The following is a 21,589-nucleotide window of genomic DNA, read 5'->3' as shown; positions in this document are numbered from 1 at the left end:
GCGTCATTAATAGCAGAATCCACAATTTTTTTTTTGTAATTTTTGGTCCCATGAAGCAGCTTCCACCATTATTTAATAAAGGAAAGGAATGCTAAAGGAATGTAATACGTCTGTTGTGCCAGCACTTCACCTACAGCTGTGGTGGTCCCCAGGGGCGTAGCCAGGGGGGGGGGGGGGTTCAAACCAACCCCCGCCCCGAAATTTTTCGGTTTTGCTGGCATATATATACACGCACACATACAAACGGATGCACGAACATACATAAAGTATGGTTGAACCCCCCCCCCCCCCCGAAAAAAATTTCTGGCTACACCCCTGGTGGTCCCTCCTGGCAATTTTCCTGCATGGGTATGTATGTATGCAAAGTTGAGCCTTGGCACCGTTTGCCAGTGCCTGTGGAAACCACAGCAGTTAATGTGTTATGTCCATTAAACCGCAGGCGTTATGTTAGTATGAGCACGGCCACCTGGATCGGGGCGTGGTATGAGCTTAAATGCAAACAAGTGGCCAACAAACCTTTGCATGATACCTCGAGGCCTGAAGGTCGCCATAGTCAAGATCAAAGCCATGAAATGAGAGAAAATCTGAAATCCTATAGGCTCTGGCAGTGATTATTACTTGGGAACACCCAAAATTTATCCATCATGCAGTGCCTGTCCACTGTTCACAACCGTGGATCTCTGCCATCAGTTCCCTAATAGCTTCAACGCATTTGTGTGCCGAAATCAAGAAAACAAAAAAGAAAGCAATGCTGAAAGCAAGTAGAGTGAAAGGCACATGAGGCAACTTGAGTGTGCAATATCTTGAAAAGCATAACTACAGGCAATGCGGGAAGCAGATTCCTTTCTCGCACGACAGCTCTGTGGATGTGGTTAAGCATCTATGTTGAATAGTCCTTGCACAGAAGCACGTCCAAGCTGCTCTTATTGTGCACTGGGTCTAAATCTGCACAGCCTGGCCAATGTTCATCTCTCGGTCTTCTGCGGCCGAAGACCCTCGCAATACTGGGAGCATTGCTGCGAGGGTCTTTGGCCATAGAAGGCTGAGAGAGGCAGACCGTGACGATACTGCTCACAAGAAACGAGCCTTGCAAGTTGAAGCAGAGCTTACCAGAAAAGCTGAGCACGTACGGCCGAGAAGGGCCATGGTGTGACATCCAGATTAAACTGTCTTCCACTTGTCTCTCCCTTTAATATGAATGGCCAAGCCCTCCAAACACTAGCGAAAGTAATGAAGAACACCGGATCAACCTACTGTAAATCGTCCTGCACAATTCTTTCTGCAGACCAAGTTTAGTTCGACCCGTCTTGGTAGCTATACTCCGTTTCATACATCAGGTGCAACGCTGTGGAAGCTATGCAAGAAGTTCGGGACCTCAATAAAATGTGCAAGCCGTGAGAGGGCGGAGAGGCGCGGCCTCCCCGTCCCGACATGGGACTAGCCATGAGTTGGATGTGTAAACATATCATACTCTTCCCTCCGAACCAAATAAATGTCTTTCCTCTCTCTCTCTGCGCGTCTTCGTAAACGCTCGTGTGAGCTGAGTGTGCGCATGAGGCGTCACGATGGGCTGCAAATCAAACGCCAAAAAATGAAAGCAAAGAGGCAATAAGCAATAGAGAACAACGTGTTGACAACTGTATAACTAGATTTGTTGGTTTCCAGGGCGCAAAGTATCTTCATTTACTCGGCCGAAAAAACAAAACAGTCACGTTACGGCTGGTGAAATCATCGACCTATTTGTTGGTGCGAACGCATCTACTGCAAGAAGTCTCGCTAGCCTCCGCAGCATTGCACCCGATCTATGAAACAGAGTATAGCCAGCGAAGGCACAGTGCTGCTAAGCTCAAGGACGCAGGTGCGACGCCCGGCCATGGTGGCCGCATTTTGGTGGGGTGAAGCGCAGAAACGACCGTTTGCCAAGATTCTGGTCCACATACGTTAAAGAACTCCAGGCGATACAAATTATAATTCGCAGTCTCCCACTAGTGCATGCCTCGTGCTCACATTGTGGGTTTTGGGACGTAAAACCTCAAACTAAAATTTAGATCAGATGGTTTTCGTACCCTTGAAGTGGGTTCATTGCAGCATTGGCGGTAATGCGTTACATTTCTCGGTAGTTTAGTAACGTAATCGTTACTATTTCGTAACTGTAACGGGTAACATACTTATGTTAACATTTTTCAGTAACATGAGGTGTCACTTTACTTTTTATTCCAATAATCCCGGGAGTCTTACACAGAACTCCGTCTTGTATGTGTCACATTCCCAGAGCTATTCTTTTGCCGCAGCAGCAGCAAGCTGTCGGCCTGTTATGTGTTGACAATATGAGTATCATCTGATGCATCCGTCGACCACCTACCTATTCACCGGAGGTGTGGACGTATTCACTAAGAAGGGAGGCAATCTGTCCGACGACAGCTTTGAATTAGAGCTATTGCTTAAATTCTTCAAGTTGTACTTGTCACAATTTGTCGCTGCAACACTACAGCGCTGTTTATCAGTGCTTTCAAAATAAAATTTCTTTCCATCTGCTTCTAATTGCGGGTATACGTTTCTGGTGGTCAAATTCTTGAGTGAGTGAGGCTGACCTTGAACGCTTTTGCATAAACAATCGCAATTTTCGTGGCAATTATATTGGTTAAAGGGGCAATGATTTATGCTGCAAAATATTTTTCTCTCGACAATACAATTTAAGGGTTTCTTTATTCCTACAAGACCTCTGTGCATGTTTTGTACGTTAGTATAGAAGCACGCCGCCAGAATTACCCTAAATTTGTTGAGAGATCAGTGATACTATTTTCTTTCCGGAGAGCGGCGATAATGAAATCTCACTTTCTGTTTACTGTCACTTCAATAAATGGCATTACCATGTGCCACAATGTTATAAGCCATCACATGCAACTCTACAGTAAACATTAGGCCACTATAATATTGCTAGTCTGGCACACTTGTGCAAAAGTTTCTAGTTATAGTATCAGTAATTCAGCTAAAATTGTCGTTTTCGTTAGGGGTTTTATGCGAAATATAAAATGGTTTATTTAATTGTTACTCTGGTTTCTGCACCGAGGGCACACTGATTGAAATTTCTGACCTCAGAGTAATGGCGTAACATTTCGGTAACGGTAACGCGGTACCTTTTTTTTTGTAGGTAACGTAGGGCAATAATGCGTTACTCTGTTGTTAGCGTAACAAGTAATGTATTTAGTTACTTTTTTTCGTTAATGCATACAACACTGGTTCATTGTGATTTCATACAGCAAGATACTTACGCAGTTCATAAACTGCAACAGTATGAATGGAATTGGGAAAATCGCATGCAGCAGTCAGTTTTTACAAGTAATGCACTGCACAAGCATTTGTTTTCTCCAAGGTTTTCCTACTATGGTAAAGAATTGACAGGCAAAACTGCACCATACTTTTCTTTCTCCGCCTGAAAACGCACGTCTTTCTTTTCGTCAAGGCCAGTCAGCCTGTCGCTAGTTCACGTACAAGCCGTGTGGTATGTGCTGCTGTCGTGCTCCATCCGACGAAGAGACCATTGAAATTTGAAACTTTTATTGTAAATGAAATGTAGAACAATTGTAAAATACAAATATAAATTCTCGTTACAAACACTGTATACGCGCGATTAGAATGAACAGTTCCTTTGAGTCGACTCGCTTGAAATCTTCCTCTGTGCTAGCAACACTTCGCTCGATGAATAGGTGCACAAAATAGACCTGTATAGTAGTGCCTCATGATGATAGGACGTAGACCACAGCTTATTACAAGATATATACATTAGTGCCTCCCCGAGGACGCAGCTTAGATGAGGAACACGATCTCGTCGGAGAGCATGACCTGGTTGTCGTCCATCATGCGCTGGATGGCGATGTCGATTTCTTCCTGGGTGAATGGTTCCACTTCTTCTTCCTTGGCCAAGAATTCGATGATGTTGGACACGGGCTGAGACTGGGTGTGTGTATCCTTGAAGAGCTTGCCCAACAGGTTGCGGAACTTGGCCATCCTGGCGTCGGCACATGCGAAAGTGAATCAAACATTATTAACCAAAGGCTCCTTTGAATACTGCACAGAGCACATCATTTGGATCTGTCACAACGTTTTTCTTTTCCATGTTCAACGATGACTACAGATTCAAACAGCCTGAACAAGAACACACTAAGGAAAAAAGAATCTGAGCTGTATTAGTAATTAACTCTTTTATGGTATACTTTGACGAGGGACAATGCACCTTAAAGCTTTTCTTAAAAATTTTCTATTGATTTTGATGAAACTTGTTGAGGTTATTGGCCGATTTTAAATATGTAACCAGTTTTTTAGTAGAGTTAACATACAGTAATACCTCGTTAACTCGAACTCGCATATCTCGAAAAATCGGCTAAGTCGAAGTTTTCCGCGGTACCGAACAATTTCCTATAGGTGCAATGTATTTATTGCCCTTTATCTCGAAGTCTTTCCGTGCCCACTTTCGGTTATCTCGAAATCTCGACTGAGAATGGAACCAAAACTTCGCCGTCGAACCGTTTCACAAAATACTAGCGGCAAAATGTCATACGTTTCACAAGGTTCGCGCGAGGCTGCCGTGTTTACGACGAAGTGGACACTGTTCCCGAAAGTAAAGTCGGAACCTAGCGGCATACACACTTTGTCGAGCAACCCTGTGTCACGTCATGTGACGCTATAGACGTGCACATAAGCAGGCCCCGCAAAATAGCTCGGGTCGTACACGTTTTGTTTACCGTCAGAGATGCGATTTCAGCATTTTATTTACGCAAGGCACGTCGCGCGGATTTTTTCGTCGGCCGTGCGATGTGGTGAGGATAACGCCACCAAAGCAAAGCAAGTCACTGATGCTGCAAAGAAAGGTAGCCCTAATCAAAGAAACGGATTTGAAGCTCGAAGTTTCCGGACGTCAAAACGGCGCTGAATGTGTGGCATCGTGCGAGAGGAGCCCCTTCCAGTCACATAGATAGATAAGGCCGATTCTCTGGACTTAGCGGTGGGCTAAACTGATCTAGCCTGCAACATCGGCTGGTTTGACCATTTTCTTATGCCAAACAACGTGGCGTCACGCACAGTAATCGCGGCAGCGTCGGCGCAGCTACTCGAGGGGTGACGACATCCGCCGAAACAAGAAACATGCTTCGCTTGATGCGAAATAAATTTGAGTGCAGCGGCGCGGATGATCGGCACATGCGATGTGTTAACTCGAGAAAGCTTTGCTAGGTGCAAGTGTTACTGAGAAGCAGACCAGCCTTAGTCGGTCTCTCTGCACTAAATAAAAAGGCAGTGCCGAAAAACACAGCTGGTTAATAGCGCTGGTATGTCATTATTTTTCTTCAAAACCTTTACAAAGAGCCAGTTAGGCGCTCCTGTTAAGAAACTGGTCAGTAGGGATAACGTTTCTAGATAGAACTGAACTTCTCAATAGAATTTGCACAACTTTGCTTATCTCGAAAATCTGCTTATCTCGAAATATTTTCTGGTTTTTACTACTTCGAGTTAACGAGGTATTACTGTAGTTTTTAAAAAATATTAAACATTTCATGTGCCCTGTCATGAGCAAAACTTTTTTCCTAAACTGAGTATGTTAAATAGGTTGGCATATCACAATAATCTAGAGTAAGAAATGTGAGCAATAAAACAACAACAACAAAAAAAAAAAGATGTTCTCAACCCATTTGAACAAAAGTATGATGAACATCTGCGAGTACTAAGTCAATGTCAAACATTAGCCAGCACCTTCGGTCGAAGAACAAGCTAACCATTGTCTAGTAACAGCCTAACATACCTTTAATAATAACTTCCTCTTTCCTTGTTATTTTTTCCTTTTAACAGCAGAGATGTTTAAGCTAGCGGTTAAGCCGAGCAGAGTAAACAGAAGCTGTCATCATCACCATCGGCCTCTACCTTCTAGCGCGTGCTGTCTTTGTCTTCTTCTTCATCTGGCTAAGACCTTGCTAATTAAGATTAACTAATAACTATTAAGTGAGATCTCACTAATTGAGACCATGCTAATTAAGGCATTGCTAATTAGGTCCGAGCTCATAAAGAACATACTAATTAATCGTTCATGTAGCCACAACGACACTTCGCCAAGCGATACAGTTCGACGCTCTACATATTCGAGCCTTGCAATGCCTAGCCAAACCTAGCAACGATTTATTCGAGCTTGTAGAAGCCGACAGAAGCTAGGTTGGCCACAAGCTCTGCTGTTAGTCCAGCCTTGCACCACTAGTGCAAGCTGTCCAAATTTTTTTGTAAGGCAATTTCCTGCGGATATTATTATTGCTTTGTCTCCGCTACTGAAGTGAAATAATAACCATGTGCAGCAATCATGAGTAGACAAGGACATCAAGGTTACATGTTACTAGTTACTACTAAGCACAAGACCAACTTTTCACTGAAAAGCTATTGTGGCTTTTGCTACAGTCTTTTCATTTGCTTTGTCAGTGTCCAAGGTGCAGTTAGCAAGCATGAAGAAACAGCCGAATACATTTTGACCTGACCTATTTTAGTATAGAAGTCTGAATGTATTCAGAGCAGCATCTCTTTTTCCTGCCTTCATGGTGTTCAGACAAGCAAGGTCACTAGGATGAAAATAGCAAATTACAAACCTTTGCGTGGAGATAGCTGCGGCACTGTCGCGGAGATCAGCAGCCCTCGATGTGGACGGCTCGTCCTTGCGAGGTCTTTTTGGCCGCACTGTTTTGTCTGCAACAGCACAAAGTTCAATGAAGTCGTAAAGCACTGCAACAAAATTTCCTCATCACTCCTGATTCACTGTGATGCCACCAGTTGCCCAATGTGGGTGCCCTCCCAAGCGACTAATAAATTATTTCTGCCAAGCACCCGGCCAGAAGCATGCTTATGTTACTAGTAGGTGCCCAGCAGTAGATGCTCGACCGTTTCACCAAGCCTGTGGTTAATTAAGGGTCGCTGAGAGACATATGCTATAACGCCATCTTGAGCACCCATACACCAATGAGCGCCAGGCCGGAGTACTAGTTTTCTACCCACTAGAAAAACCAGCAAGTTCCTGATGCCTCTTCCATTTCACCACTGCTGCGGTATTCAACTGTAATTTTATTGAACTACAGTGGATTTATTTTGATTGGCCGGTGTCCTACAATGCGCACCCAATACAGCTGAACCCCTTCGTAAGAGATGCTGATTTAAAAGACAACTGGGTATAAGGGACACCGGTGTGCCTACATCAAAACAAGGGTTGAAGAGAAAACCTGGCATCCTTCTTATAAGAGACACCTCATATAAGGGGAGATGTGGGCCTTAAAAAGTGTGTTTTTAATAGTTGAGTGAACAGAATGAAATTTCACACACTTATTCAGTTTTTTTCTGCAGATTCCAAATCTCTGAGTAGATTTTTAATAGCTGCATTAAAACAAAAGATATGCTAGTTCCACAAAGTTTTCTAGCACAATTCCTGTGGGGATTTTTGGCAACTTCTTTTCATCAAACACAAAAGCAAAGTATGCGGCAAGATTTCCAGAAAGCTGGTCTAGCCGATGATGCTATTTATTTTCTTATAATGTTGTTTACCTAATAATTCTCGATAATCATAAAATGTATGAAGCAAAAATTTTTCACTCATATTTGCATCTGTTGAAATGCTGAATCTGTTGAATGAAAGTACAGTGAAATCTCGGTATAACGAACTTCAGGGGACCGCGGAAAAATGTTCGTTATTCTGAAAGGTCGTTATAGTGAAAGCCCAAAAATTTACCATAACAATAGAATTTCAGTAACGCAAACGTCCTACCTCTGCAACGGTACGTCCTTGAACTCGTTTCTCACAACAATGCACACGTGAACGTCAGACAAGGCACGTTTATTTGAAATATCGTTTTTTGACGGGTGCAGCACAAAATCTTGTGTCACGAACGATTCTAGACCGTCCGCATTTTTATGCGGCGCTTCGGTCGCTGTTCCGCTTTTTTCTATATGCGGAGTTTCCTCAAGTAGTCCAACGCTCTGTGGCCAACACGGACTCATCGCGATCTTCGGGTGCTACCGTGACATCGTTGTCCATGTCATCGCTGCAATCCTTTAAGGCCCAACTGCATGCACGTGAGTTTTGAGCGACGGCCGACAGGATTTGCTGTCGCGGAGGGCCATCCATCGCCGTCGCTTGTCGCGTTGCAGGTTTCTGGAAAGCCAGAAAACATCGCTTGTCGGCCGGAAGTGAGCATGACAATATCCGGCAACATGGCAGCATCTCTGACCCTCGCTTCGGTTGCAATTTGCTCGTGATGCTTCCAATCGGCGCGTACTTCAAAGAATGCAAGTTATAGACTACCTTCTTTACAGCCCCATCTCACGCGGAGAGCGAGGCAGCGGCCGTATTTTGTCGTTAATTTTGATCGACGGTTCGTTTTGATGTTTTGGTGGTAGCTTGCTGCAATGTCAACATCGTCGTTGTGTGAGGTAGCCCTTCTCCCTGCGAAGCAACGATGTGAGGCGCTGCGGCTTTTGTTGAACATTCTATGACAGCAAGAGGAAACGTTGTCGAGATGCGCCACGTGGACTAACCCCAACATAACGCAGTTTGCAAAGTGTGACGTAGCGTAGGCAGCAACGTTACTAGAACAAACTCAGTTTAAAAGCTCCGCCGGAGAGGCGGTCCGCGTGGCGGTCGTGAGAACTAGTGGCGCTGCAGTCACGTCTAGCTCCCGCGGCTCGCGCTTGTTGTGATCGGCGCCGGCGATGTACGAGCGCACGTGGGTTACAGCGTCGTCTGCGCTTTGTTAGCTCGTCATTTTTGCGACTGTTCTTGACCGGGCTTAGCGTCTTGTACGAAGTGATGTACGAAGCGTAACGAGGGCGAACAGATTCACAGTGCGGTATGCCGACTTGCTTTGCGCCGGGCTGCAAGAGCGGCTACCGCAACGACGACTCCGCTTCATGACACTTCTTCGGACCTCCAAAAGACCCTACGCCATTCAAGCTTCGCATCGCAAAGATAGAAAGCTTACTGCGAAATGCAGGGTCTGTGACGTTCATTTTGAGAGTAACGACATTGTAAAGCACTATCGTCGTGTCGTTGCGAGACAAGAGGTTTTGATCCCACGTGGAAAGTGGGAACTCGCGCCCGGTGCCGTGCCGCGCTTGTTCCCAGCACTTCCACCCCACATTTCAAAGCCAAAATGTTCGGGGTTTTGGCGCAAATCCTCCCCAAAACGCACGGCGTCCCGCGAAAGCCCCGTGCCCAGTTTGGAGGAGCCGCCAGAAATAGAACAACAAAACGAAAGGCAGGCGATTACCTATATACGCTACCGAGACTGCGAGTTGCATTACACTGACATTCGATCAGTTGTCGGCTGTCGCCATGCCTTCAAAGCAGTGGATTTTCGAGAGATTTTATGACGAGGTATCCAACAAGATGTGCGGAATATTTTACACTCGCCGGCTCGGGAACGGGCTGCTCAGCGCAAAAATTTGACACGGTACACATAGAAAAGACGAGGACCAGCGCTGGTTCTCGTCTTTTCTAGCTGTACCGTGTCAAATCTTCTGCGCTGAGCAGTTTAATAATGTAATACCAACTAGCCCAATCCCACACTTTGCTTCGGGAACGGAGACTTACTTGTGCAAAAGATAATTGTAGTTGACGAGCAGTTTAACTGCGTAGTGAACGGCTACAGCACGAAACGCAAACGGCTGTCGTACAGTGTAAGTGCTGCGGGCATGGAACATCTGCTCGGTGAAGTTGAAAAACTAAAGTTGAATACTGACGACTGTGACAGAGTACGCGCGAATAACTGCTCGGTGCTCACATCACGGCCGAGCTGTTCGAATTGTGTAAGGCACCGTAGAAGGATGCGACGTAGAAAGATGAGACACCGAAAATACAACTATCGCTGAAAAAATTGCTCAGAGACGACATCTATTCGATGTAATCGCACACTGAGATTTCATTTACGGAGTTCTCGTAAAATTTTCCGATTTTGGGTCAGTATCCCTTTAACCGTCGCGAAAACGTGTCTTGTAAACATTGCAGAGCATTGGCAATGTTTTTCGAAAACAATTTTTTCAATAAATTGTAGAAACACGAGTACTGTTTTTCTAGAACGTTTTTGTATCTCGAGTAAGTACGCTTCTTTGTACACTATAAAGGCTTTTACAAACGTGTCGGGTTGTTCTTGGTCTAGATAAGACGGCAGCGGCTAAAATTGTGGTGGTAGTTATAAAAATTACGCTGAAAACCCTCATTCACTTAGAAACTCTTATGCCTGGAAGTTAAGCGCAATGTAGACGGCTCAAATATTGTCACAGGGTCGTGACGTCGACGAAGGCAGCAGTCAGCAGGTCCGAGTTGAAACTCTTTATTCGGCCGAACTTGTGGCCGAGAAACTCAAAGTCAAACTACAGCAATACACTGAAAGCGGCGAACAGAGCGTCGACCGTCGATCAAGTGACAAGCGGTCAAGGGCGTCGGATTTTATACAGGCGCTATCGAACTTTCCAGCGATATCGCTGGTGGCGGCGTTATCTCTCGACAAAGCTGGAACATTCGCGTGCAGCGCGCAATCTTACCAAAACGATCTACGATCGCGAAGCTTCTCGAACACTGCTTCGCGGACAGCGTCGGGCGCTGATAACCGTCCTTGCTGGTCCAACCCGAATACATCAAAATAAAACAAGAAGTGGGCGTGGCAATATAGACCGAACATCGATTCTTAGCCAATCAATGAACAACGCATGCGGGCCAATGCATACAGACGACCTTATGCTTATCCACCTAAGCATCCACCTAACTAATACAATAAGAAAGTTGCCGCGCAGTTGCCGCGAGCAACTGCGCGGTGCACCGCAGCGTTATGCCGTGGCAGCAGACGACGCGCCGATAGTGGAGCAAGACGGAACTGCAGCGCCGCTAGTTCTCGCGACCGCCGTTCGGACCACCCTCCTCCGCTGGCGGAGATACGGAGCTTTGAAACTGAGTTTGTTCTAGTAACGTTGGTAGGCAGCGTACGCTTCCGCGCGCCCCATGGGATCACAGCAGATAGTACTGTCGCGGTTAAACATAAGATTGCGAAAAAAGAAAGTCATGAAATGCTTTTATGGCATCCTTATCTCAAACAAGACAATAATAAATTTGGCATGTTGTCATTCATCTACTCTGTAATTCTTTTTCATAATTTGCCTGCGTGCACGCAATAGTTTTCAATCGAGCAATCGTGACACGAACGTGTGGGTGCTCCCGTCGCGACGGAGCCCATTTGTCGCTGCCGCCTTCGCTCGAAAGTCGCGTGCAATGCATGCGGTTGGGCCTTTACAAAACCTGATGCGCTGTCGCCTCCGCAACGAAGGGGGAAAAAAAAAAAAAAAACCTCCGCGCCATCTCAGGTTTTTGCGGGAGAGCGTCCGCTCTTCGCACTGCATCGTCTGCTACACTGAAGTCTAAGAATCCTCGCATTTCGGGATATAAGTTCGTAGTACTGAGGTGTTGTTAAAATTACACGGGAATTAAATAACGATCGTTATTCTGAAATGTTCGTTATTCTGGAGTTTGTAGTAGTGAAATATTTTTACATTGAAACTATAAGCAGTCGGCACAGGATTTCTTAAAAGTTCGTTAATTTGAAATGTTCGTTAATGTGGTGTTCGTTGTAACGAGGTTTGACTGTATGCGCATTACTCAGCCCTCAATTGCCCTATTTCAGTCCGTGAGTACTGTACATTAAAAGTGCCAACCAAACATCGCTTATTGCTTTGTACTTTGCCCGACTAAAATGCTCACCATCAGGTTCCTCACTGCCTTCCTCAAAGTCATATGGATCATGACCACCTTCACCGGATTTCTTTTTTGAAGCTGTGCTTGTAGACTTCTTGCTGGTGCCACTGCACAGAGAGGGTAGGATGAGTTAGCGATCATGAAAGGAACTGGTAAACAAATTTAAGAAACCTTTTTTTACTGCAATGACAAACAAAAAGTTTAGAAATACAGTATAACCTCATTACAACAGACCTTCATAGTGAAGAGGATTTCGGTCTGTTGTAAAGAGAGTATGTAAAATCCAAGTACTGTTACAACAGACTTTTATGTAAACGCTGAATAGGTCTGTTATAACCGAACAGAATTAAGAGGCAAAAATGCGGTCAAAGAATGGAAACTACATAGAAGTGCTGTAAAAAATTTGTTGCACCTGCCAAGGTGGCAAGAATTAATTCGGAAATCGCAAAAAACAAACAAACAAAAAAAAAACAGCGCAGCGTTTTTCAAAAAGTTATAACTCTGCAACGGGGCAACCAGGCGCCGCCATTCTGGGCTCGTCGAAAAGAGCATTTCTCTGTATTCAAATTCCCCGCTTCAGCTAGCTTCTCCATTCAGAAACAAGTGTACAAAAAGAAAATGTTTAACTTTCGTTTTGAGGCCTCTGATTGGCTGCTTTTGCCATTTCTCGGTCCGGGAGAGCGTCATCTGCTGCTTGCGCGTCGCGAGGTCACGGTTGTCGAAAATCGCGCTACACGCGTTCGCACTCGTTCTGTGTTCACGGGTCGACGATCGTTTAGAATGTAATTACGCTTTACTTTGGCAGCTTCAAGCGGAAGCTCAATCGTCAGATTACGATATCACGTCGCACGAACATCGCAGTCGCGTGCCTCGGACTCGTCACACCCGCGGTTAGGGGTTCTGCTCATCAGCACTTCGTACCTCGTGACGAAGATGATCCGGGGACAACCCTTTGTACTCGCGATCAAGCTTGACGTACTTGACGTACCGCGGCCACGCACATCACAACCGAGCTTTCTGCTCGAAGCCCTGGCTAGGGCTAACTACGCTCACGGCGCCCATGTACGAGACGAATCCGAACTTTGCGGGCAAGAACAGCGAAGAAGCCGCAATGCACTCCATCGCAAGCAACGAATCACATCACCCGCTGGCTCCTCGGAATCGCGGATGGGCATTTACGCTTCGTCAGCGTACCCCCCTGCCGAGGTCACAGTGCAGCGACTGCTCAGAGCAGTGGTGGCAGCGGCTAGCAATTTCGCGCGTCGGCACCCCAAAACGCAAGACCAAGCATGCTGCACGCCGATTTTTTGTTGACGTGGCTAGGCATAACTGATCAATGATGGAACGGAGATTGGTGGCCTTTGTTCTTAAATCGGTACCTCGATATCCGCGGCGCGTTGTTCCCGTCCCGAAAGTATGCCAGGCGATGTTTGAAGTCGGAAGTTATTGAATTTGGAATGTCCGTGGTAGAAAAGTCCGCTGTAAAGGGGTCCTGACCACCTTGCGGGCCTCACATTTTAATCAATTATGTCCGAATGTCCGTTGTACCAGAATCCATTGTAAATGAAGCTCAATCAATGGAACAGATAGGGAGGTTCGCGTAACGCCGCAGATTGATCTGTGGTATCCAAGTGTCGGTTGTAACCGGATCCATTGTAACGAGGTTATACTGTATATCATCTTCCAAAAACTTTATTGAACGTGCTGAAAAAAAAAGACACCTGAGAAGAAGATACAGTACGGTGACAAAACCTCATTACCATTATGTAATCCGACACTCAAGCTAAAGAGGCATATGAAGCACGAAAGTAACAATGACAGGGAGGAACCTATAAGACAGGGCAATGCACTACTAGCAACTGATGTTCACTGAAAAACACAGAAAGATATACACACAGGAAAAAAAATTTTGACAAGATAAAAGACTTGACACATGTAGGCCTATTTGTTATGATCTCGCTCATTCTGAGGAAGCGTGCCACTTTTATCATGTAAAATTCTTTTCCCCTGTATGTGTATATTTTTCTGTTTTTCAATAAACTTCAGTTGCTAAGAGCACGTCTTCCTGTCTTATGCGTTCGTCCCTGTTGTCTTTTCTTTCGAGCTTAATTTCACGACGCCTGTGTACCAACTAGCCCACATGTACCGGTTAGTTCACTAAAGAAGCATGCGGCCCTCCTACCTGGATTCATCGCCGCCATCGTCGTCGTCATCTCCACCTTCGTCCGAAGAGTCGCCCTCGTCCTTCCTCCTGCGCTTGCGGGGCTTCTCGAGCACGCGCTTGAAGTAGGCAAACTGCACGAGCTGGATGGCTGCCTGAGCGTCCTCAGGCTCCACTGTGCGCGAGAAGCGAGCCTTGGCATGCGCCGTCGACAGACGAATCAGCGTCTCCAAGGTACGAGCCGTCACTGGTTGTGTCTGGAGAAAAGAGCAAGTGTCAGGAGTGCAGAGAGGTGCTCATCAAGTGGCAAACAAAAGTGCTTGTGCCAAGGCAAGATGACTTTTAAGGGCCCCTAAACCACCTTCGATAATTTTTAAAAAAATTTCAACTAGATGTGCTGTGGTGTCTGCTGTACATTTCTGTGTGTGCATTTTCTGTGTGCTCAACGTTTCCCGCTTAAAGGGGCCATGACACGGTCGCACAAAGATTTGTGGTTTTCAGCGAAAACTAGAAGTAAAGGGTCTATTTTGCCTATACGGATTTCAAAAGTGGGTTGTAAAAGACTATTTCACTGCAAAACAAGCCCTAGAAGTCGCCGGCTGTAAACTCCGCCCACTGCCGGCGACCTCCATTTTTCCATGGCGTGTGTGACGTCATGTGCAGCACGGAACGAAGCCGTCGACTTCCACCAACGTTTCAGCCGCTGCAAACCACGGAATGATATCGTTTGCCGTAATGCAGACGCTTGCACAGCTAGCTGCTTGTTACGTCACGACTTGTGAGTGCACCAGTGTTGGCTGACTCTCTGGCCGCTCGCGTGTTTATAAAAATATTCGATTATAAGTGCTCGACCAAATGCACGAAAATTTCGCCAGCTTATTTGTGAATGCGCAAGGATTAATCCACATAACACAGATTATGATTGAAAATTGGGTGTCATGGCCCCTTTAACATGGGACCGAGCATTCCTCACTCGCCGACACTCGCTTTTCTATGTGTGTTTTGCCTGAAGTTGATTGGCTAAGAAACGCACAAAAAGCGCATTTCACATGAATAAAGGGGGATCCGTCTTCTGGCCTTCGTGTTTGTCATGCAGTCCTCAACTACCGGTGGTCGTTCTGCATGCTGAATACGCAACAGCACACATCGAGTTCAGAGTGCCATCACGATCAGCAGTGCCAAATGCAGCAGTGCTACACGCCACAAGAGCACCACAAAATTAAAAAAAAAAAAAAAATCTCGTGCTCCTCTCTGGGCTTTTCGGTATTCCCAGCGTTGGTTGTAATGTCACCAGTAGAATCTAATCATGTCAGCACCAGAAAGAACCTGTTTGTCTGCCTGCAGGTATATGTGCTCCCTGCTTTTCGTCCTGGCATGGCGAGGAGGAACACTCGGACAGTAGGAGACAAGCCAATGAATGGAGCGAAGCGAAGGAAAGAGTGAATTTAGCGAGGGCCGCATTTCGATCATCAAACGCGTGTCAATCCGTTACAGTCAACTGCCGATTTTTCGGACGCCCGATTTTCCGGACATGCTCGAAAATTCGGATGCTTTCACCGCACCGTCACCAGCCCCATAGACGTCAATGTATTAGAACATCCGAAATTTCGGACGCTGAAACTTTTTCGCGTCCGATTTTTCGGACTTTCTGCCCACCTCTGCCGCGAGTCGACCTGTTTGTGACAGCAGCGGAGTCCGAAAGTCAGTGTTGCCGCAATGCCAAAGCATTATGGGGTGAAGCAGACCAGTAATTCAAAGGGGGCGCTATTATGGCGCCGTGCGGCGAGGTATTTACGGATAAGCAGCGGAAATGCACAGAGGCGTGATGGCGACAGCTGCCAAACGCGCCAGTACAGCTTCATCGCTAACAACGCTTACGATAAGCATCTTCAGTTAACTGCCCAGTAGTGCATGTGGCCTAGCGCAGTTGTATGCATACTGCACGCATTTAATAGGCGAGAACCCAACGCGCCACGCCGCCATTCATGCTGCCTCTTTGTGCAAGACCGCTAAGTGCGCCGCACGAACGCGTTGCCTTCACAGACGAAATACTTATCACACTGCAAGTGCCAATATATCGAAAATAATTTAATTTGTACACCCAACACAAGAAGAACTATTAATGCTGCCCACAAAAAAATTGAGAAAAGAAACAGGAAAAGTGAAATACCCTGGCAACATCCGTGTTCTCGGTGTCGAAGGAGCGCAATCGAGCATACTCTTCAGCAATCTTGTCGCATGCTGCCTGGGTCAGAGTTGGCTTGATGCCTTTCGCAATGTGGATGTATTTCTTCATGAACTCAACGCTGATCGTCTTCTCCCTGGAAGCGCAAGAAAGCAGGCATTCGCATAAGCGTTTTATGACATGAAGAGGTCTGTGTATGGCATAACTGTTTCAAAACTGCTTGGGTCTGTCACATATTTTTAAAGTTGCAGAAACTTTTAACGCGATAGTGTTAAAGAGCTCGTTTCACAGAAATTCCAGCATCAGCGTCATTGATTGTTAGTGAAAAATCATCATCTTGTCCGTGACCGAAAAATCGAGAAAGATGCAGATCACGCTATTGCTTGAAGCTGCATCGGAAAAAGAAACATTATATGAATGTCATGTAGTAGAAGGAGTCTCCTAACGCATGTATATTGCATGGCAGAAGCGCAGAATCGTGCCTGGCGTCAAAACATGTGAATTGCGCAACGAGTGGGTGTTTAAAAAGGCCCACCCACTACAAAGCTGTGTTGCCTTATGGACGCTAAGTGGGCCCTTCAGTGATTCGCAAAAGCAAGAATTATGGCGTAGTGGACAATTAACAACTGTACTTGTAGTAGGCATTATAGGATAGCTTGAAACGGCCAATGTTATGCGCACAGTCGTTTGTTTCCTTATGGCACGGTTGAGGTGTGCACTGAAAACCAAAGCCAGGCTAGCAATTGAGAAGGCGATGCGCAGGGGGCCCGATTGCGCTATCATGTTCTACTCTTGAAAGCGAAGCTCACACATCCCCCAAGTTTTCTACGCACCTTTAGCATGTGAAATAATGATACTAATTAGCGAGTGTGAAGACTAGGAAATAAGATATCTTAACTCTTGCCTTACCGTGAGAAAATAGTTATTTTTCATATGTCTCGGGAAGAAAGTTTTTGCCAGTTTGAAAAGTACTCCAGCATACATTGCAGCATACCAAATTATGCACAATGAAATGGTCTTTCCAAAAAATATAAGTTGTAATGCAACAAAAATATTGTGGAATGTATAAAAATTTGAAAGTCTGTAACTTTTCGCTGCCAGCTGATAAACAGAGCAATAAAAAACATTATATATGCAAAAACACTCAGAACAAAGAAAATTCAGAATATACATTTTGAAGATAAATGACCCACGAATAGTATAAAAAATAATAAATGTTCTACGCAATGTTTTTATTAAAGTGCACACACACAAAAAGAAAACCTGAACCGAGGTACTGCTTCGCTGCTTATGCAATGCAGTGAAGCATTTCCTGGTTTTTCGTGAGAGACAGGTGCACTCCGTGCACTTTTCGCATAATTTTTTTGGTTTTTTTTACGAGAATAGCCTGCTGGTGTTCCAATATAGATGAATGCCCGCGATGTGAACACCACCTATATAAATCAGATGTGCAATGAACTTCACCAGTTCGTCTGGCGTCACCTCTTTCCATGAGCCACCTCTCTACGCATAGGTTGGTGTCCCAAAATAAGCATCCAAGCATATTTATTCGTATTTTTGCAGATAGTATTGAAAAAAAAAAAAAAAAAGCGAAATCACGCACAGTCCCAAAACGTCTCGCACCGCTCTGTAGTGTGGGGCCGAGATGTGCTCCGGCGGCCTTCTTGTCGTGAGGAGAAGCTCTGCAACCGGCGCCAGCACATCGCGCCCCAGCGACTTGTGGACCTCGCACGCAACCAGAGTAGCTCCAAGATTGTGCACAAAGGTCAGCAGCTACACACGTGCGGTGGAGACCACTTGAGGCCGTGAATGAAACCAACCCCTGAACGGCTGCGGATCTCCCAGGCTGACGCAAAATATTGTTGCCCTCAGAGCTTGAACCTGAGGTGCTGTCATCTTCGGACTCAAAGCTCGCCGTCACTAAATTCAGGTGGGGTTGCAAGATAGTTTCGAGCGGCACGCATTTATCGCAGCGCACCCATGCGCGCGTGACGCCGCCGCCATAGGAGCGACTAGCGACACGGGATGCGGTCCTGTGTCTGATATAACAACAGAAGCGAAATTGAAGTGTCTGGAAACTGCCTGAAAAGGCCACGTCCACACATCATAGATGCGGCAGACCTTTGGAAATAATTTTTGGTAGAATAAATCTTCCTAGACTCCAAACAACAGCTTTCTAGTGAATAGCTGGCATAAATTTGAGGCCAATATCACCACTGAACTCTGTCAAATTGCGAAGCTGACACCATATTTGATATTTGACTTACAATAGTTCTTTTGATTATAGAACTTTGATGTTACTGAAGCATAACCCCAAGCGGCACGCATTTCTTTCAAGTTCGCCAGCCAAGTGCATTTTCGTAGCACATTGGTTTGCGCAAAGGTTTGCCAAAAATCACTATGTTGCCAAAACGGGCAAACTCAAACTGATTCTGAAAGTTCAGTGGCTGCACTAACTAGTAGGAGGCGCTAGGTGCACGAGAAACAAATTTAACATGTTAAAATTGACGATTCAAAGCATCGATCACCAGGGATAGATTTGAATAGGCGCGGTAATGAAAGAGTTAATCTGATATTGCGGTCGATCTCTGCATCCCGGATCTGGTGTTACAGACGTTGTCACATCACACAAAGCAGAGCAAATTTCGCTAACGTTGTGTGACAGGGCTTCATATGATGCCAGCAGTTACAGCAATTGCAAATATCGAGTGAATATTGAGTATCTGTAAAGTTGTGTCATATTTCATAACATATTCAACACATGGGTGTTAAAACCAATACTGGTCTGTCGAGACAAGTATGTAGTATTATGATTAGGAGTGTGCGAATATTCGAAATTTCGAATATTTTTTTAATAGTGTTTGCTATTCGATTCGATTCACACTAGAATTTTACTATTCGAACTTCCCAAAATCAAATACAGTGAACGTCCAATTAAAAGTGACCTCTTCAGATTTTTCAATATGCTTCACCTCATTACACTCTCGTATTGCGGCAAAGCTGCCTTTCAAGCTCCGTCACGGTCGAACTTTGCCAAGACACAATCAACGTGCGATTGGAAGTGGTCCCTATATTTTTAAATGCTTCACCTCATCACACCCTGGTATTGCGGCAAAGCTGCCTTTCAAGCTCCGTCACGGTCGAACTTTGCCAAGACACAGTCAACGTGCGATTGGAAGTGGTCCTTAGAGTTTCAATATGCTTCACCTCATCACACCCCGGTATTGCGGCAAAGCTGCCTTTCAAGCTCTGCTACGGTCGCAAATGTACTAACTCAAGATAATGCTGGTTCCAACATGGAGATGAAAGATGTGGCAGAGGTGGGGGCTCAATTAATGCTGTTTTAGACCTGAAATTGCCGAAGCTTTTCAGTATGCAAGGATGCCGAAGCTTTTCAGAATGCAAAATTTCAGATATTCTTATATATCGACGTCTACGAGGCAGATTTGGAACTACGGACTTGAAGGAGGAGAGGCTGAGGAAATGGTGTCTTTGCCTACCACGTGTAAAGTGTTGTCGGCAACACCTTGGTTGCACCAAATCATGTACATAAATTCAATTCGGCCTCTACATTGCCTCATTATTGATAAGACAACTATGAAACGCCACCCTGCCAGCGCTTCATCAACCTAGCAAAAAGAAACACTTTCATGTTGCTATCTCATAAGAATATGCTTAGGAATTCTCTCTAACTTTTTTTTTCTGATATTTCGCTTCGAAGTATTCGAAAACTATTCTAGAAATATTCGATTCGATTCGCACTCACACTTCAATATTCGAATTCGCTTCGCACCCAAAATTGTGCTATTCGCACAGCTCTAATTATGATACATAATGAAGCCCTACGCTCTGATGTTTACCAATATATCATGATAAGTTGTAAATATCTTGCCTGTTAACGTCTCCAAAGCTAACTAGGTAGCTCCACACATAACTTTTACACAACATACATTATCTGTAAATTGCAAATGTCCCTTCTGTAGCCCGTTGCTTCGTGTCTGTCTGATTTTGTACAATCGACATTCTGCATTTACACAAGCTGATGTACTGACAGGGCTGATGTGTTGCAAGGTAACGATTCCTTTAGCCAGCTGTTGTTTGTACAGGGGTGCAACAGCCAAAATATGATTTGGAGCAATTTTTGGAGCAGGAAAATCTGGCTTTTGGAGCAGGTTACGGGAAAAAAAAGCTCCGTTTTGGAGCACAAAATTCCAAATTTGGAGCAGCTTCACAAACAACACAAACAAAGACTGCTTTTGGAACAGTAACAAAAAAATATATATGCAAATCTTTCGATGTCACCGCAATCATTTTTTCAGCACATAACATGCTGAATAAGATCAATGAATTTCGCGGAAACCAGTAAGGCCTTGTGCATGATGAATTTGCACCAAGGTCCTTTACACCTGGCCTACACCACCGGCTGATCACGTCACTATTGCAGTCCACTCTATTAAGCACCGATGCGCTTAAATTTGTATTCCGCCCTGTTAAGATCTATGAGGAGAAAGTCCATTTTAAAGAGAGCCACCATATGTAGACATCGTTCAAGAGAAAAGTCTAAGTCCGGTGTGTTATGTTATGCAACGTCTAAGACAAACCAGGAAAAATGTGCATATATATATATATATATATATATATATATATATAGTGGGGAAGAGAGCTATGCACAGCGAAAATCGGCATACTTTCATTGTACGCAGTGCCTGTCGCCGCGTAGAGCCGAACGTCTTTGCTAGTTTCGTGCAGCGGGTCACCAACAAAGCTAACGCCGTCACTGCCGGGTCGGTCGCGTGCTCTACCGTACGACAGCTTTTCCCGAGGAGTATTGCTACCCGCACCGCTCGTGACCTCGTGTAGGGCTACGGCAAAGATTTCGTTGGGTAAACGCAGCAATGGCGAGCTGCTTTCGTTTCTGCAAGCGAGACACAATCTGTGTCTCCGCTCGGGAGGCGGCAGCCAACGGCATGTTTGGGTCCGTCGCACATAAAATGCGTGCAATATATTGACAGTAGTACAAAAAGCAGTATGCCACACGCGCTACCGAGCAGATATAAAAACCCTGATCGCGTTAAGGTTGCCGGCGATAACTCGCACTGGTGTGCTCGTTAGCACCTGCCATCAAACCTTCGCGCCAGGAAAGCGGTGGCTGCACTCGCGTCAAAGTCAAAATGATTAGTAGACCCAAGGGTAGACCGATGTCCACATTTCCCAAAAAGCGGAAGGCCTTTTTCAGCACATAGTGGTGTCGACCTCACCGCGAGTTGGGGGGGACCTTGGCGATCTTGTTCGGTAAGGCGGTCAAGGTTTTCATGTGTAGTACTTCTCTAAACAACACTTTACTCGTCAGTACATTAAAAACAACACTTTACTCGTCAGTACATTTAAAAAGACTTTGCTGCATATACAACCCGCGCATTCGTGCACTCCACCTAACAATAACGACATCCCCACTTTGCAGCACGTGTTAAACGGCCCGCTTGCC

The 21,589-nt window shown here is 45.3% G+C and overlaps 1 protein-coding gene across 1 annotated transcript in view; it reads right to left on the bottom strand.

Moving 5' to 3' along the window:
* Positions 1-3,541: 3,541 nt before the first annotated feature.
* The window catches only part of LOC119383549 (DNA replication licensing factor MCM3), a 42,719-nt gene continuing 24,671 nt past the window's right edge, over positions 3,542-21,589 (bottom strand). Inside the window, exons 14-18 of the mRNA XM_037651764.2 lie at positions 16,090-16,240; positions 13,941-14,176; positions 11,765-11,865; positions 6,621-6,717; positions 3,542-4,009 (exon numbers count right to left, since the gene is read on the bottom strand). Coding sequence (XP_037507692.1) covers positions 3,808-4,009; positions 6,621-6,717; positions 11,765-11,865; positions 13,941-14,176; positions 16,090-16,240 — 787 coding nt within the window. The 3' untranslated portion in view covers positions 3,542-3,807. The remainder of the gene's footprint in view (positions 4,010-6,620; positions 6,718-11,764; positions 11,866-13,940; positions 14,177-16,089; positions 16,241-21,589) is intronic.

Source organism: Rhipicephalus sanguineus, chromosome 2, assembly GCF_013339695.2.
Source record: "Rhipicephalus sanguineus isolate Rsan-2018 chromosome 2, BIME_Rsan_1.4, whole genome shotgun sequence".
Classification (NCBI taxonomy): domain Eukaryota; kingdom Metazoa; phylum Arthropoda; class Arachnida; order Ixodida; family Ixodidae; genus Rhipicephalus; species Rhipicephalus sanguineus.
Note: the sequence above shows the minus strand (reverse complement) of the source record. Positions and strands in the feature narration are given on the sequence as shown.